Raw genomic sequence first — 17,487 nt, forward strand, 5'->3', positions numbered from 1 at the left:
ATACTCCTGTACACAGGCTGTATATACTATATATTACATGTATTACCTATCAATGCTATATACAGTGCCTGATACATATATACTCCTGTACTAAGGCTGTATATACTATATAATTACATGTATCTCCTATCACTGCTATATACAGTACCTGATACATATATACTCCTGTACACAGACTGTATATACTATATATTACATGTATCTCCTATCACTGCTATATACAGTACCTGATACATATATACTCCTGTACACAGGCTGTATATACTATATATTACATGTATTACCTATCAATGCTATATACAGTGCCTGATACATATATACTCCTGTACTAAGGCTGTATATACTATATAATTACATGTATCTCCTATCACTGCTATATACAGTACCTGATACATATATACTCCTGTACACAGACTGTATATACTATATATTACATGTATCTCCTATCACTGCTATATACAGTGCCTGATACATATATACTCCTGTACACAGGCTGTATATACTATATATTACATGTATTACCTATCAATGCTATATACAGTGCCTGATACATATATACTCCTGTACTAAGGCTGTATATACTATATAATTACATGTATCTCCTATCACTGCTATATACAGTACCTGATACATATATACTCCTGTACACAGGCTGTATATACTATATATTACATGTATTACCTATCACTGCTATATACAGTACCTGATACATATATACTCCTGTACACAGGCTGTATATACTATATATTACATGTATCTCCTATCACTGCTATATACAGTACCTGATACATATATACTCCTGTACACAGGCTGTATATACTATATATTACATGTATCTCCTATCACTGCTATATACAGTACCTGATACATATATACTCCTGTACACAGGCTGTATAACACATCACATTGTCTGTATCACAACATACACAATATAACACATCAAATCACATTTGCTAGCCTACCAAACTTTTTAAAGCACTTCTACAGTTTCAAACGTCTGTGTCCGCCCAATACGCAACTCACCGCAGACGAAGTCGCGGGTAAAAGCTAGTATGGCTATATAGAGAAGTAAAGGTCATCCTCTCCAGTTTGGCATCCTTTGGTGTGTCAACATAGAAGGTCATGTACAGTTTCCCTACCAAGACAAATTTGCAACTCTTGTGTGACGGTGTGTATTTGGTGAAATGCTCGTTTTACTGACTGGCGCTTTATTATGTCGATGTACGGTGTTGCTGCTTGTGCGATGTTATGACCCCATACTGGCTGTGCTTACACCATTGCCTGGACACCTGCTGCTCCCTGATCCTACACAACATGCAGGAAATACTTCTCAGTCAATCATTGGTTAAAATGGGTGACTGATGTGGACAGTGATTGAGCAGCATATTGTATGTGTCAGGCAGAACTAGAGAGCAAAGTAGAGCCGCGACTCAGATATTATTTCAGGTCACCATTTGCAATTTGTTGCATTTTTTACAATAATCCTAGGGGTCTACACAGTGTGCAGGCTGTGGTCTGACGGGGGAGGTAATGGGGCATTTTGTGTACTTCTGTATCTGCATCTGATTGTTCCTAATGTATGATCTGTTACACATTTTGCTTTTTTTATTGTGTCTTGAACACAAATTTCAATAAAACGAGTTTAAAAAAAATAAATCCTAGGGATATATGGAGATATATATGGGACTGGTGGGGAAGCTATACTCTAGTCTTGCTGTCATGGCACTGGACTGATTGGACACCTACAAAGAAATTAAACTACTTCTATATAGAGTTCTATCAATATTGAACTGGAAAAAAGCAGGACAGAACCTACATCGAAGCAAGTACTGTATGGTGTGGAAAGCAATAAAATACACTATGAGACACTGCTAGAACATCATCAGTCTTATCTAATATGTATAGATCATACAGCACACGGGGAAACTTCAATGTACTCCCAATGCCAGATGAACACATCTTATCCACCACCCCCACCCCATATGACTGATAGCCTTGTTCCCAGAGCTGTCAGTGAATCTCTCGATTGTAGGCTGAATTTGCTTGGACTTTTTCCTCTCTAATAATTGTGCGCAGACAGGCCAAACATTCTCATACTATACCCAGGAGATAACTGCTATAGACATTTGGTTATCCAAGGTCTCAGACTAAGCCTATATAATATTCATATGTGATATTCAGCCCTGATACTACATGTAATACAGAAGTGAGCTGTAAGTAATAATTGTTGTAGGCCAGTTACAGGAGACATATTCAGTTTGTGAAGTACAGACCATATCTTGGCTTTATTTCCTGGACTGCACAGTGTACAGGGACTGCGTCTCTCAGCATCATTGTCATCTTTGATGCTGTGAGTCACTTGTCTGCTGTAGGACCACTGCACCATACTGTCACCATGACTTTTCTGTACAGTAGTCTCTCATCAGAAGACTATAATGCTATGAGACTGCGTCCTCAAACAGTGTTTAATACAGAAAACACAGCCAACATATGGTCCATGTTTCATAGGCTGAAAACACCTCCATTGTTCAGGTCCACATGGGGTACTGAAAGAAGGAGAGACAATCCGCTAAAAAATACGGTTAATGGTTGACCCCATAGACCATAACAGGATCCGCTGGGTGTCCATCAGGTTTCCAACGCAGATGTGAACCTAGCCTTATGTAGTGGTTTCATACAAAGGGGTTGTATTACAAATAGGCTCTTTCTTATAGAAACTGTCACCTTTGTCCATGGCTTGCCTTGTATTGCAGCCCAGCTTCATTTAAGTGAAGGCGGCTGAACTATACCATACCCAGGGGTGAACCTGCCCTTATCACCGCCCGAGGCGGACGACAGAAAGGAGGGGGTAGAGTGAAGGGGGCATGGTGGAGCGAAGGGGGCAGGGCACCGCGAAGGGGCGGGGCTTAGCGGCATTCGCCGGCAGGGAGAGGACCTGCTCTCTGCCAGAGCGTGAGGGGAGGCCGCTGGAGCAGCACTGCTCCAGCGGCCTCCCCAATCAACCGCTCCCCAATCCACAGCTTGTCCTGGACTGTCTTAGGTAAGCAAAAATGCCGCCCTACCTGGGGCCCTGGCATAGCGCCGCCTGAAGCGGTCGCTTTAGGTCGCCTCTTGGGAGATGCGGCGCTGACCATACCATACAGAGTCTGTGAACAAGAATGGTGCTCTTTCTGGAAGGAAGCAGCCATGTTTTTTCTACTCTCATACAATAATACAGGGTTTATCATGGAAGGCTTTTGCGCCGTGTTATTTGTACATTCTCGTAGCAGTCAAAGTTACGGAAGTTTGTCATATCTTTATTTTGAGTCCAGGTTAAGTCATTTGGGAAAGGTTTTCTTGTTTCACCTATGGCCAACTTCTAATTTTTGACAGGGAAAATACTTGTCTATCATGGACCTAACTATTTCTCTCTTAATGTTCAACGTGTAGCAAACTACACAGCATAATTTTACAAATAAGGTGTGCAATAGAAAAATTAAGATAGAGCTTCTGGAGGTCGGTGATCGGAGTGAAACTGCTTATTGGTGGGGAGTTAGCTATTTAATTTAATTTGGTCAGGGGCCTACCAGAAGATTTACCTGCTCCCGTGTGAGACCGACCAAGTTTAATCAATTGTAAAAACCATAATGCATAAAAACTCGCAGGAAATACACAATTTTTTTGAGATGCACCCTTATACGCTCCTCAGTTACAGCAATGATCCCCACGTTATACATGGTGTTCACAGTATTGAAATTTACATCAAGTCTATGATCTTTACACCCCAAACTCATTGTGATTGGGACAGCACATTCACAGCTTTCACTCCCCCTTCCAGATTACTCAGCAGTCTGACATCACCCAAGGCTGTACAGAAGACCTGGAAGAGTAGCCATAAGCTAATTAGTACATAGAAAGTCATGTTATCACGACTTCCCATTTTCTGAATAAGCCGCTTGCCTTTGCAGCTTTGCCTTTGCTGTGATCAGAGCCAGAACAGTCTGTAAGGTTAGCAGGCAGGAGAAGGAAGGAATAACTAAGATTAGCATCACTACCTGGCAGCCGGGAAAGATATCCTTATTTTCAGCATTCTGACATCGAATGTGCCAAAGATAACATGATTTAGGCAGTACAAGCAGCCTTGAAATAAAAGTGCTTTGCGCTATTGAAATACGGGACATCATATACTGAATGATAGCAATAAAAAGCGATGGCTTCATAAAGATAACCCCCTGCCCATATGTTTTATTAAGGCATAGGAACAATATGAACAGAATAGTGGAGCGTTTCCCACCTAGGACCCCCTTTATGATCCAAAATGCAGAGCTGCTCTTACAGACCAACAATCGCTCAGTCAGGTTCAATATATCAATATTATGTTTTCCTTGCAGACTAATCAGCAAGCAGTATGTTATAGAACAGGAGGAGCTCAGCAGACTGTACATAGTTTTGTTGGAAAAACTCCAAGATAGTGGGCAGTCCTGCTCAGGGAGTGACAGCCTTCTGTGTGAGTGTGCATGCCACTAACAGCAGCTCCCAGGGTTTCTGTCTTTCGGGTCCACAAGGGGATGGAAACCCGAACGCTAGTGTGAATTTAGCATTAGTCACAGTTTCCTCATTCATTCTGCTTTTACTCCCCGTGGATAATAATCAGTCCTCGGTAATGTGGTATGCAGTCCTTGGTCATGTGGTATACAGTCCATGGCCATGTGGTATGCAGTCCATGGCCATGTGGTATGCAGTCCATGGCCATGTGGGATGCAGTCCATGGCCATGTGGGATGCAGTCCATGGTCATGTGGTATGCAGTCCATGGCCATGTGGGATGCAGTCCATGGCCATGTGGGATGCAGTCCATGGCCATGTGGGATGCAGTCCATGGCCATGTGGGATGCAGTCCATGGCCATGTGGGATGCAGTCCATGGCCATGTGGGATGCAGTCCATGGTCATGTGGTATGCACTCAATGGCCTGTGGTATGCAGTCCATGGTCATGTGAGATGCAGTCCATGGTCATGTGGTATGCACTCAATGGCCTGTGGTATGCAGTCCATGGTCATGTGAGATGCAGTCCATGGTCATGTGAGATGCAGTCCATGGTCATGTGGTATGCACTCAATGGCCTGTGGTATGCAGTCCATGGTCATGTGATGGGCACTCAGGTGTACATCTTGTTATAGTCACAGCACAGTAATGAGACATCTGTCTGGTAACGAGCTGTGCACCTGTGTGTCCATCGGACTTATTCTTATCCACTGGAAGTAAGCAGAATGAATGAAAACAAGCAGAAACCTAGAAAAAGTGAGGAATTGATATAGAAAGTATATTAGAAAATTGTACAACTTTTCATTACACAATCAATAACATTTTATTCTCATTATTGGTCTGAAATTGGCCAATCTCTTTAAGCATTTTCAAGACATATAAAAGAACAGCAGGTCAAATAACTCATCTCTATAGAAGTCTATGGAGAGGGGAGATGGGGAACGATAGTGGGAGAAAGCCTTAGGCCCTTTGCACACAACCATATAGTAGTTCAGTTTGCTATCTGTTTTTTTCCCAGGTAGCACATTGTCGCATTCCTTTCTGTCACATTTATTTTCTGCGCGAAAAACTTATGACAGGTCCTATTCCTGTCCAATTTTGCTGCCGTACTTCCGTGGCTCCTATTTATTGAATGAATAGAGCTGCAGTAGCACAACTGGTGCTTAGATGGCACATGGATGACATCTTTGTGCCGCCCGAGCATCAGCAATGCTTTTCAATCATGGCCTAAAGTCTGATGGTGGGCCTTAGGCTCCTGCGAGAGCTGAATAGAAATGTTTAATCACTTCCACGGCACTTTCACACATCAGAACAGGTCAGTATTTCTCTATATATGTCATGCATAGTCCAGGGGCTGTTTCTGAGTGATAGATAGAGTCAGTTATATGGCAGATTCTCCTTTTCTTACTGTACGTAGTATATGGCAGCTAGTCTCAACCCATCAGTTCACAGAGGAATGAAACCTAATAGTGTGGAATATATAGTGTGGTCATATCATGACCAGAAATATAGTTACTTCTCATATACACACATCTCATCTTAAAAATTCATCTGAAAAAATATGCAAACTGTAAAAATTTTCTTCATGAAAAACCTCTGTATATAAAAAATCCTCTGTATGTCTCTGTAAAATTAAAGATGTATAGAAGCATAAGAGGGTCCCCTGCACATTTATGACTGTCATATTCTAGTTGTGTGCATAACTAGAACTAAAATAAAAAACAGCAAATAGTAAGTGTAAAATACTTATTTTAAGCCTAGCTATGCATTAACAATATAAACTAGAACACCCCTTTAAGCTATTGATGGCAGGAGCTGCCAATCTATTCTTTATGATGGCTATGACAAAAGGATTGTAAAGAAAGTTTGAAATGTTAAAAGATACAAATTATTTATATAGACTTCTTAGGGGAGTTTTCAAAGGACGCTCCAATTTTAGGATTTTCTGACATATTTACTGATGCATGAAGATGTCCTGGCTCTTGGTCCACGGGATGATAAGCATGAACTTTTGTTTACCCATAGTCCTTTGTAGCTTGGAAACAAACAAGCGCACCAAGAACTGTAGCAAACATGGATGTTTGACATATGTTGTCTGCAGTGAATTCCAGAACACTTTTTATTAACTCTTTCCTATTGCTCTTATTACCTCCTTTAGAATTGTTGAAGATGTTATGTCTGTAAAATTCCGCTGTAACCTCCATGCACATATATTCACAGCAGTTGTCAGTGGAAGAGTGAATGGTATAAGTGCCAGGATCAGATGATGTCATAAAAGAACATTGAGATAATATCTGTATCAGAATACTTTGCTGGTAGACCAGTATGACGATCATGACTTCATCATGTAACATTATACACTACATGTCCCCGGTATAGCCTGACACCACAGTGCCTTGAATTAGCATGAATATGGTCACCTTTTATTTATAGGAATACTTTAGTATGTGTTACTGATTGTAAATGCAATTGCATGATTTTTATTGTGCATTTTGCTCAATGAATGAATGGAAGGTTTCCCAAGTCCAGGTCGAGTGTTAGTACACAGGAAGGTCAAATTTTAGAGCAGCCCCATTGTCACAAAATGCCCTGGGGGGAGGAAACCCTAGTACCTGATAGTACAGGGAATAAGCCCTGTATTGTCAGCTGAGGCATAGGGGTCCTGAGGTCAGTCTATCAGTGAAGGGCCTGTATATGCCTGACATTGACCCTGCTTTTAGGCAATGTATATAGACATTAGTTATACACACATAACCTGTCAACAGCCAAGGCTATGTCTAGTAAGAGGGAGCGTATTTGATAGAATAGAAGCAGAGACAAAGAGAATTTTAGATTGAAGTAGAAAGACTAACTTACTGCATATCGGGGTAGTGACCTATTTTGAGTTGAATTTCTGTTCGGGAATGTTGGCAGGTGAGTATATACATGAAATATTAATACTCCTGGAAATACATTATGCTCACAAAACTAAGTACAGAGCCACGGATACTTGTTTGAACTCAAATGTTTCATAGACAGAAGGGCCAAGATCATAAAAATTGTAAAATCATATATACAGTATTCACAATATAGCGCCTGTGTGATAGTATAAGCTTGAGAGCTGGACTAGCATATACAAATATATTAATGTAGATCTACTTATTAATATGAAAACTGTGACATTTAAGAGAAAACTGAGGACAAGAACAGGAGCTATGTATAGCCGGAACATGCATCTATATACCTATGTATTAGGTGACATTTCCTGAAATATCATAAAATACCCTAATCTTGTGATAACTGAACGTCAATGTATTGTAAAGTGAAATTCATCTTCTGAATCTTTAGAACTGTAGCTGCAGGCAAATGTCACATTTACTGGTCGATTCAGGGGTGTAGCATGAGAAAGTTTAGAAATGGCAGGAACACACCCACGCCCTAGTGCCTAGACATCTCTCTGCCACACAAGAAGTCGCCAGTGTTCTAAATGGCACATTGTAGATAGGGGTCTGTGAGTTTACATGTACAGGACACAAAATGATCTATGCTGGCAGGGGTCTACTTAACATATGGTGGTCCTTGGTGGCTACTTAACATATAGTAGTATATTTGTTGATATATAAATATATATTTGCTTATACAAACTTGTAACAACTATTTTAACTTTTTGAAGATGGTAAAGTTACCATAGAAAACTGAGTAGCTTTTCTGATTTTAATGGTTATGCAGATTGCTCAATGTTCAGCTCATGCTTGAACATCTTCCTGGGAAGGCAGCCATAGAAATTTATGGTCTCACATAAGACTCATGACACCCTGGGACTTGAACTGGGCATTGCTGATCGACTGTATATGGATCAATGAATGTACAGTACTGTATGAAAAACATTTATATACATTGCTATGTGAGACAACGTAACCACCAGAATCATATATTAATGTAGATCTATTGACTAGTTACAAAACTGGGACATTTCAGGAACAAATCGATCAGATTTGTCTCCCCTAACTAGGGACATTTCGAGGGACATACAGTTGATACTAAATGATGTATCACAAAGTAAGAGCACTTGCAATCTGAACTTATATAAGTCATACTTATGGTTCAGAAATCTTTTAATACTAGTTGAGAAATAAAGCACTATATAGTCAGATACCGGACATTTATGGAGAGTATCAAGCACACACTGATGTCCGCAGAAGTTGGATACAGTAACTGGTTATAGAAGTGACTATAAAGAGCACCGATCATCAGTTTATGATAAAAAAGAGAATGTGGACGCCATGCAAATGTACATCATTATTGAATATTATATATAAAGATGTATCTTGGATTGGTTTAATAGCATCTATTGAGATCAAAAGCCACACACTGACAAAAAAAAACCAATTGACTAAAGAGTCTGGTCAATAGGTGCTTGTTTGCTACAGAGTACTCAAACATCGCAACTTCAAAAACAACCAGATCTAACAAGAAGCAAGAGGTAAATATCCACTAACTACATTAAAAATGTTCATTTCCATAGTAGAATATTGTCGATGCAGCCATATCTAATGATATCTACATAGAGCAGGCAGTGGGAACAGTAATGCTAATGAAGTCACAGATGATGAATGAAAGTTTCCACTGAGCCACCTAATTTTCCAAGAGCAAATGGGTTCCCCTGAAAGCTCACTTCACAGAATAGATCTCTCCCTGGAATCCTTTATTTGTGCATTAAGGGTTACATTGATTGCATTGGACTCAAAGGTAATTGATTAAATTCTTTTCAGGATCTGTACCTTGGGAATAAAGCCCTCCATACTGCCTCCAGTACAGCTGATGTACACTGTTGGCGGAGTCTTACTAAATGCACAACACGTACTGCAGTGTAGTGTGTAGTATACATACATATATGTGGAGGTACACTGTATTCTTCACACTTACATGATGATGCACACAAGAGCAATAACCTATAATTTCAGCGGAAGTTTGGAGCACAAGTTTGATTCATACCACATAAAAATGTAAGTGTATAGACCCACGCTGTGCATCAACTCAAATACACTATAAACTGAGTCATGAGACTACAAGTGTCCAAAATATATTATCTTAAGAGTCATAAGAACAAAAAATTGGTAACTGTAGGATTTTTCCAGGGCCTATTGAAAATACTCCAGTGCAAATTTGCTTCTTTGTTTTCTTATGCATCTACAATGCTGTCTACATATAAAGCAGGCAATGCAGGCAGCCTGACTATGACTGGAGTCTACGTTTCTTGTTTCTCAATAGAGTCAAGGTAAAGCACACATCTAACCCCTTCTAGCTCACTGCAGTAATTGAGAACCTCTGTGAACTGGTCCCCTCCACAGTGGGTAACACAACAAGCAGTTGGCCCTCAGACCTGCAAGCAGACAGCCAGGATAATTCCACCTCTTTGGTATTCTAAGAAGTACTCTTTGCTGCAGAATGATATGACAACACACACTTAGAACATTCCAGCCCTGCAAAGCCTTGCATCACATTGTATACCCCGAAATAATGAACACTTCAATGGATACATGCAGGCAGACACATGGAGAAGAATATGGCCATAGCCCAGCAAAGTGTGACCCTACAGGTTCTGCTATTTGTTGATGTTGGGATGTCACAATTGCAAAAAAAAAAAAAAAAAATCTATGATCTACTACACTGCAGTGCCAACGTCAGAGGCAAACCAGGGATTCATTGCTCTTGATGGGACTAGGAGCCAAAGGAACTGCAGGTCATGCAGGACCAGAGGAATGGAACAGAAAATGTTTCATTATAATCATGTAACCCCCTGTCTGCACTCCTGGCAACAGATAAACGCAGGCCATGGGGAGATACCAAATACAGGGGCACCCAGATCCATTCCTTCCATAAAAACAAGCATTTGTGTAAATAAGCCTGACAATGCCTGCGTTCTCTATTTGATATTATTGAATAAAGCCCCGAGGAGCTTCACAAAAGGTGTCCTGAAAAATGAATGGGACTAAGAAATGCTGTTAATCTCCTGCTGGAAGGAGCCTACACAGTATACTGCAAATATTAACCCTGTGCTGGCTGTTTTCACTGCATCACATAAAAGCGCCAATGATGCTGCATGGAAATCACATCTTGTATGTATTTGTAACATGAAGGAGCAAATCTTAACCCATTATGGTTACATAGGCTGCGATTTCATCTGAATGGCACTGCCATGCTCTCAGGGTATTATGAAGAGGCAGAAATGAGTAACAGCCTGCCACTGTTTGGGATTTTTTTTTTCTTTACTTTTTGAGAGGTGGTTCGTGTTTGGAATATTTGCAAGCTAATCTGAAAGTATTGCAGGATGACAGCGCTATAGACAATGTATATAACACAAGTAAAGCCAGAGCATCCAGTGAAAGGGGCATACATGCCAGGATACCTGCATTTGCAATATTTACAAAAAACAAAACACAAAGTTGCCACTCCTCTAGGAAATGAGCACACGCCAGACCCCAATCACATATCTTTTCGAGCCAATTAAATTGTAAAATGAAGGCTTAAGGTACAGTACACAAACATTGCATCGGCCTCATGGCAAGATGATTTTCTTCTCTAATCTCATTAAAGATCTAGTGCTCCTCAGAAGACGGCAGTCGAATGATATGAAGGGCTAATCATGCAATGTGGATTTTCATGCTTACCACTTGGGTTCTTGTTTTTCTTAAGACTCTTGCCACAAAGACACTGCAGCATATGCGTTCCTTTGCTGAAAATGTTCCAAAGAAACCACATTGATTTGGGCGAAAAGCAATCCAGCAGCTTAGACACCCTGAGAACGAAGAAATCCTTGTTGTTGCATAATAAGAGATTGTGATCAGTTCTCCAGAACAAGGGTACCAATTTAACCATAGAAAATGATTATTTTCCTAGCGTCTCCCAGTCTTATTTCCGTGCAAGGTTTATTTCTTTCGAGACTCCTCAATTACAGAGCTGTGTTGTATCTTTTTTTTTTTTCCGCTTTCAGATAAGGTTAAGATTAATGATTATTACTACATCGACACTGGGCTCTTACCAAAGTGTGCAATTTTCCTTTCCAGCATGCAGCCAAATGAAAGTAAGCTAAAGAAATCCCAAGAGAGGCCAAAAAAACTAATCTTAGAGCAGTGAGACATGTACGATCCCCGAAGTAAAAACCATTGCCTAGCACTTGATTGCTATAAGGAAGGGTGGATCTGTAGAGCATCCAAAGCCAAGGCAGGATACATGTTACTAAAAGACTGCAGTTGTAGCACCAAGCACAACAAATATCACCCAACCAAGCCTGAAAGATGATGATGGCATAAACTCCCCTCTGCAAGTGTCAAGATTATTAGCATCAATCCCCAGTGATCTGTGCAATCTTATTTAACCTGCAGTTCCAAGTCACCCAGCAGAAGTGATGTAAATCCAGATCTCCTTAATAGATGGTTACAGTGGGTGGAAGGAGAGACAGATCTCTTCCCTGCTCTCACTCTCCCTGCTGCTTCAAGCACTGGTGTGCATTAGAAATAAATTTCCCTGTCTTTCACTCCCTGTGCTTGGCTCTGAATTGCAGGCACAGATAGAGTAGGAGGAGTTGGAGGGTTTTTTCCATTTTTTTTTTATAAAAAGCTTTATTTCAACCTAAACCAATAGACACATTTTTTTTTCTCATCATGAGACACAATTGTGAACCATCATAAGACTCCGCTAAGGTTAATGTAATATTCATGGCAACATTTAATAGCCGATTTGATTTGCTGTGTTACTATCGGTATAGTCTCTGCTTTATCTCCGGCTGCTTTCTTCCTTGCACACAATACACTTTCCACTATTGTATAATGTTTGTGCAAATATTGTTATTATGGATACAACATGTGGCGGCTGGTTGCATATACATAAAGGATCCAGGCATTCTGTATCTTCCATACAATCACCCATGTGACGCGTTCTCCATTAATATAATAATCTATTAAGTAGTTGATAATTGCATTGGCAGCACAAACAATAGCAATGCGGAGCAATGTGATGTTATATGCAGCCTTGTCGGTGATATGCAGATCTGTCAGATGGCGAGCAGCATGCTGTATTGTTACATGACGCTAGTATGTTACCTTCTCTGCACGCCTTGTTATGTAAAAAAGTCTTGTGCATTGTTTTATTAATTTCTTTGGTTACTATGACAACCCCACACTAGCGTGTATGTGTGTGCACATTTTTTTGCCCTGTGACATGCATTTTAACTTTCCAGACAATTAATATTTTATCTCATCCTATTCATCAGAACAAGCTATTCAGTTTCAATAGAAAGAATTGAAAAGGAAGGACATGAAAAAAGTGAAATTATATAAGGAAAATTCATTTCAATGAAGGTTTTATTCAGTAAAAGGTGGTAAAAAGTGGTCATTCTTTCTCTATATGTATATATGTATACATTATCAATTCATTGGAATTCCTTTAATCTGCCAATATAAAATATTCTGGATTATTGGATGAGCATGATAAGTATACACTTTCTACCAATATGTATTTGGACACCTGTGGTAGAATAGAAAACCACATTTATTCATATCCAATAGTTGGTAGACCCCAGCAGATGCTTCCTTATGGATGGTATTGAGCGACACAATACTCCTGGATGCCTGGTGAAACTCCTGGTGTATGTGAGCCATCGGTTGGGTGCGGTTTCTCTGGCCAGCACCCGTCGGTTTCTATCTCCCAGTTTCGGGGGTCTGCCGACTCGGGGCAAATTCTAACAATCGCCGTTCACCTTCCACTTCGTAATCACATAAGCCACTGTCGATTTTGGGTAATTCAGTTCGCTTGCTATGTCCCTTAAGGATCAACCATTTCTGTGGTAGCCAACAATTACCCCTTTCTCGAAATCAGACAACTCTGCACTTCGTGGCATCTTGCATGTGACTAATGCTAACGCACTAATGCCAATGCTGTTTCCTATTTTAACGGCGGAAGACGTCACGTACATCACGACTGCAGATATCTTCATTTGCATGGGTGTCCAAATACTTATTGGTCGACAGTGTATGGGTGCATTCACACGGAGGAAAATGGCGCTGATTTTGGTGTGGAATCCACGTCAGATTCAGCGCTAAAAAGGAACCCATTGAAGTCAATGGGAGGCTTTTTTTTTCAGCGCTGAATTTGACGTGGATTCCATACCAAATTCAGTGCCATTTTCCTCTGTGTGAATCCACCCTATAAAAGAACTGTTCTCAGAAGTGAAAGGACCTTGTATAGCAGCATACACAGTGGCGAAAATACTGCCATAGCAGCAGAGGCAGCTGCCACAGGGCCCGGGACATTAGGGGCCCAGTGACAGCCGCTACCGCTGCTATCATTATACTCGGGGGTCTTTTCAGACCCCCGAGTATAATGATTGGCGGACCGGGAGACGTAAGAAACATATAAAACACTGTTACTTACCTTTCCACGATCCATTCAGACTTTGGCCTAGTCGTCTGACGTCTCATGACCCCGGCCTGCATCCCGGGTCATGTGACGTCTGACGTCATTGAAGATCGACTACTCTGGAGGCCGACAGCGTAGGAGACGGGAGATAGGTGAGTAACAGAATTTTTTTTTATGTTTTTCTCCCCCTGGGTCTCCGATTATTACACTCTGGAGTCTGAAAAGACCCAGTGGGTAATAATATGGGTGTCCACAGTGGGACATAATACTGTGTGCAGGGGCCACTATGGGGTACAATACTGTGTGCAGGGGCCACTATGGGGGATAATACTGTGTGCAGGAGCCACTATGGGGGGATAATACTGTGTGCAGGGGCTACTATGGGGGATAATACTGTGTGCAGGAGCCACTATAGGGGATAATACTGTGTGCAGGGGCCACTATAGGGGATAATACTGTGTGAAGAGGCCACTATGGGGCATAATAGAGCGTGCAGGAATGTGTAGGAGGGGGTCGGTCAAGGTCTTCGGCGTCGGTGTCGGTCAGGGGGGGGGGGCCCCATGTCAAAAGTTCGCCTCGGAGCCCCGCAATTCCTAGTTACGCCACTGAGCATACAGTATGTAATCCCTAGAAGTCTGTATAATGGATCTATAGGTACTGTGTGTCACCATATAATGCCCTTTTGTGAAGAGGTTTTCTAGATGAAAATATTGATGATCTATCCTAGGAATAGGGCATCAATATCAGAACAGTGGGGGTCTAACACTCAGTACCCAATTCATCAACTGTTCTCAACAGCTAATACACAAAGAATAGATCAAGACGCAGAGAACTTAACCTTCTGCCTCCTGCTCCATTCTCTGAGTATCATCTGCTGAGAACAGCTGACTAGTAGGGATGCTGGGTGCTGGACCCCCACCAATCTGATACTGATGATATAGTCTTAGGAAAGGTCATCAATATTTTTATCCCGGAGAACCCCCTTTGACATTCTTCCCTCAATACCATGCTTATAGGGACGGGTACCTGCACATTATATGATGGAACATACCACCATATTGGATGCAGTTCATAGCACACAGCATTAAATCATGGCACCATATTAATAACATATACAAGATGGATCTAAAATATGTCAATGTGCATGACCTCTGCATTCGCACTAGCCTCACACCTCCTATTCTAGCAGATGAATGCACCAGTAGGCTCACAACACAATTTTAATTGTTGATTGAAATGTACTTTCCAGTACAAAGCATATTTAGTATTTACAAGTGACACTTACTGTATGTGGGCATACACTGGGTCTGGTGCATCCGATAGACTCCCTGATGTGAGAATTTCAGGTATAAATTATACGTAAGGGTTTCATTCCTGCATTCACCATGGAAACCTGTGACCTGTGGGGCCCCACCAATCACAACATTATGACATCTCCGATAGACGTCTTATAAATGTGTTTCACTGGGAATCGGTCACCAGGACATGTCCCTTTAAATGAATTCATCATGAAGAAGCCCACGTAAAGATAGTTAAATGTAATGTGGCTCCACTTCCCTTAACTGACCTTCTCCACCAGTCTGCAGGGTATACATTCGATGGCTTATGTGTTAGGCTTTCTTCTACCTTTCACTTATCAACTTTACAAATATCTATAAAATATAGAAAGTTTATTTCCTTTGTTTGTTTAATCTTCCTGCGATTTCTCAGTTCATGTCTTTTTTGAACATTCCAGCTTATAATCACCTATAAAGTAAAGTAGGTCAAAATCGCAGCACCATCAGTTACAAATAGCAAACCCTACAAGCTCACAACCTATCTATGAATACAAATCGGCGGCTGCATCTTCATATTATTGGGGCAGGGAATCTGTACATTGTAGCAGTGTATAAGTTTCCCTGTAAATAGTTACTACCAATTCGCTGAGTGTTCAGATTCTGTTACAATAGGAGATTTCGGCTGTAAAGTGGCATACTGTAGATAATAAGATATTTGCAATATTGGTAACAATTTTCCTTGTGTAAAAATACCATTTAAATACCCCAAATAAATGAAGTTTCAATGATATATAAGAATTATCATATGTGTGAGACTGTATAGTTGTGATACAAAAAGATTTGGGCTCATTGTTACATTGTTGTGACATTTTTCTTAGCATTTCTAAGGGTTTATTCACACAACAGTGTTTGGTGACTGTTTGCTATTTGTTTTATTAATGGTCAGCGCATGGCCACATTCTAAATATAAGATATAGTCACACAATGGTCCATGTGACTGATCCGTGAGAAATATTGAACATGCCATTTCCTAGAATGTTTTCACAGGTCCCTCAATAGGTAAAATCTATGAGGGATTCATGAAAAATATTTATCCTTTGGTGAACACTGGGCCATGAAAAAAATACTATTTTACAGTCAAGTGTACAGCACGTTCATGTGAATAATTTGCAGATAGGTTTCATTTTTACTTTTGTAGTACTATTTTTTATTTTTTAAACTAAAAATCCTTTCCCACAGTCGACAAATAAAAGGGACTATGGTTTAGAGAAACACATTCCATATAATGGGGAGCTGTCCATTCAGAACCATAAATAATAGACTTCATTCACTAGCTCTCAACTAGAACAAATGGTTGGGGAAAAAGTGTATATAATATGCAGGGTTGGCGTCAGTACCCGGCAAACCCAGGCAAGTGCCGGGCCCCAAGTTCCTGAGGGAGCCCACTCTGGTAACAAGGTGCTGATTTTTTTTTTTTAAATGTGACATTATACTGTGTTACATTATACTATGTGGAGGGGCCCCAGCAGGTAACAGAATTTATTTTCTTTCTAGTACCCGTCCACACTCACAGCCACCCTCACTTCCACTTCAACCCTTCAAGGGGCCCTGGCCTTCTCATATCACATTGCTGACACTGAACAGTATAAGGACATCGCTGACAGTGACATGATATGGAACGCATTGAGCCCCCTGGAGGCTGAAGTAGAAGTGAAGGCAATCCTCATCAAGAACAGGGATTAGTAAGTAGGACCTGTGGCAAAATAATCTGTTGGGTGAACCCCATGAGATTCGTCTCATGAGGTTTAGTTGATGGTTCCATTCTGACCAAATACAGTCCTATGAAAAAGTTTGGGCACCCTTATTAATCTTAATCATTTTTAGTTCTAAATATTTTGGTATTTGCAACAGCCATTTCAGTTTGATATATCTAATAACTGATGGACACAGTAATATTTCAGGATTGAAATGAGGTTTATTGTACTAACAGAAAATGTGCAATATGCATTAAACCTAAATTTGACCGGTGCAAAAGTATGGGCACCTCAACAGAAAAGTGACATTAATATTTAGTAGATCCTCCTTTTGCAAAGATAACAGCCTCTAGTCACTTCCTGTAGCTTTTAATCAGTTCCTGGATCCTGGATAAAGGTATTTTGGACAAATAATTCAAGTTCAGTTAAGTTTGATGGTCGCCGAGCATGGACAGCCCGCTTCAAATCATCCCACAGATGTTCAATGATATTCAGGTCTGGGGACTGGGATGGCCATTCCAGAACATTGTAATTGTT

The 17,487-nt window shown here is 40.7% G+C and overlaps 1 protein-coding gene across 1 annotated transcript in view; it reads right to left on the bottom strand.

Moving 5' to 3' along the window:
• FGF14 (fibroblast growth factor 14) overlaps positions 1-12,040 on the bottom strand; it is a 452,344-nt gene extending 440,304 nt beyond the window's left edge. The window contains exon 1 of the mRNA XM_075265373.1: positions 11,174-12,040. Within this exon, the coding sequence (XP_075121474.1) occupies positions 11,174-11,381 (208 nt within the window). The 5' untranslated portion in view covers positions 11,382-12,040. The remainder of the gene's footprint in view (positions 1-11,173) is intronic.
• Positions 12,041-17,487: the final 5,447 nt, after the last annotated feature.

This window comes from Leptodactylus fuscus, chromosome 2 (assembly GCF_031893055.1).
Source record: "Leptodactylus fuscus isolate aLepFus1 chromosome 2, aLepFus1.hap2, whole genome shotgun sequence".
In the NCBI taxonomy this organism is placed as follows: Eukaryota; Metazoa; Chordata; class Amphibia; order Anura; family Leptodactylidae; genus Leptodactylus; species Leptodactylus fuscus.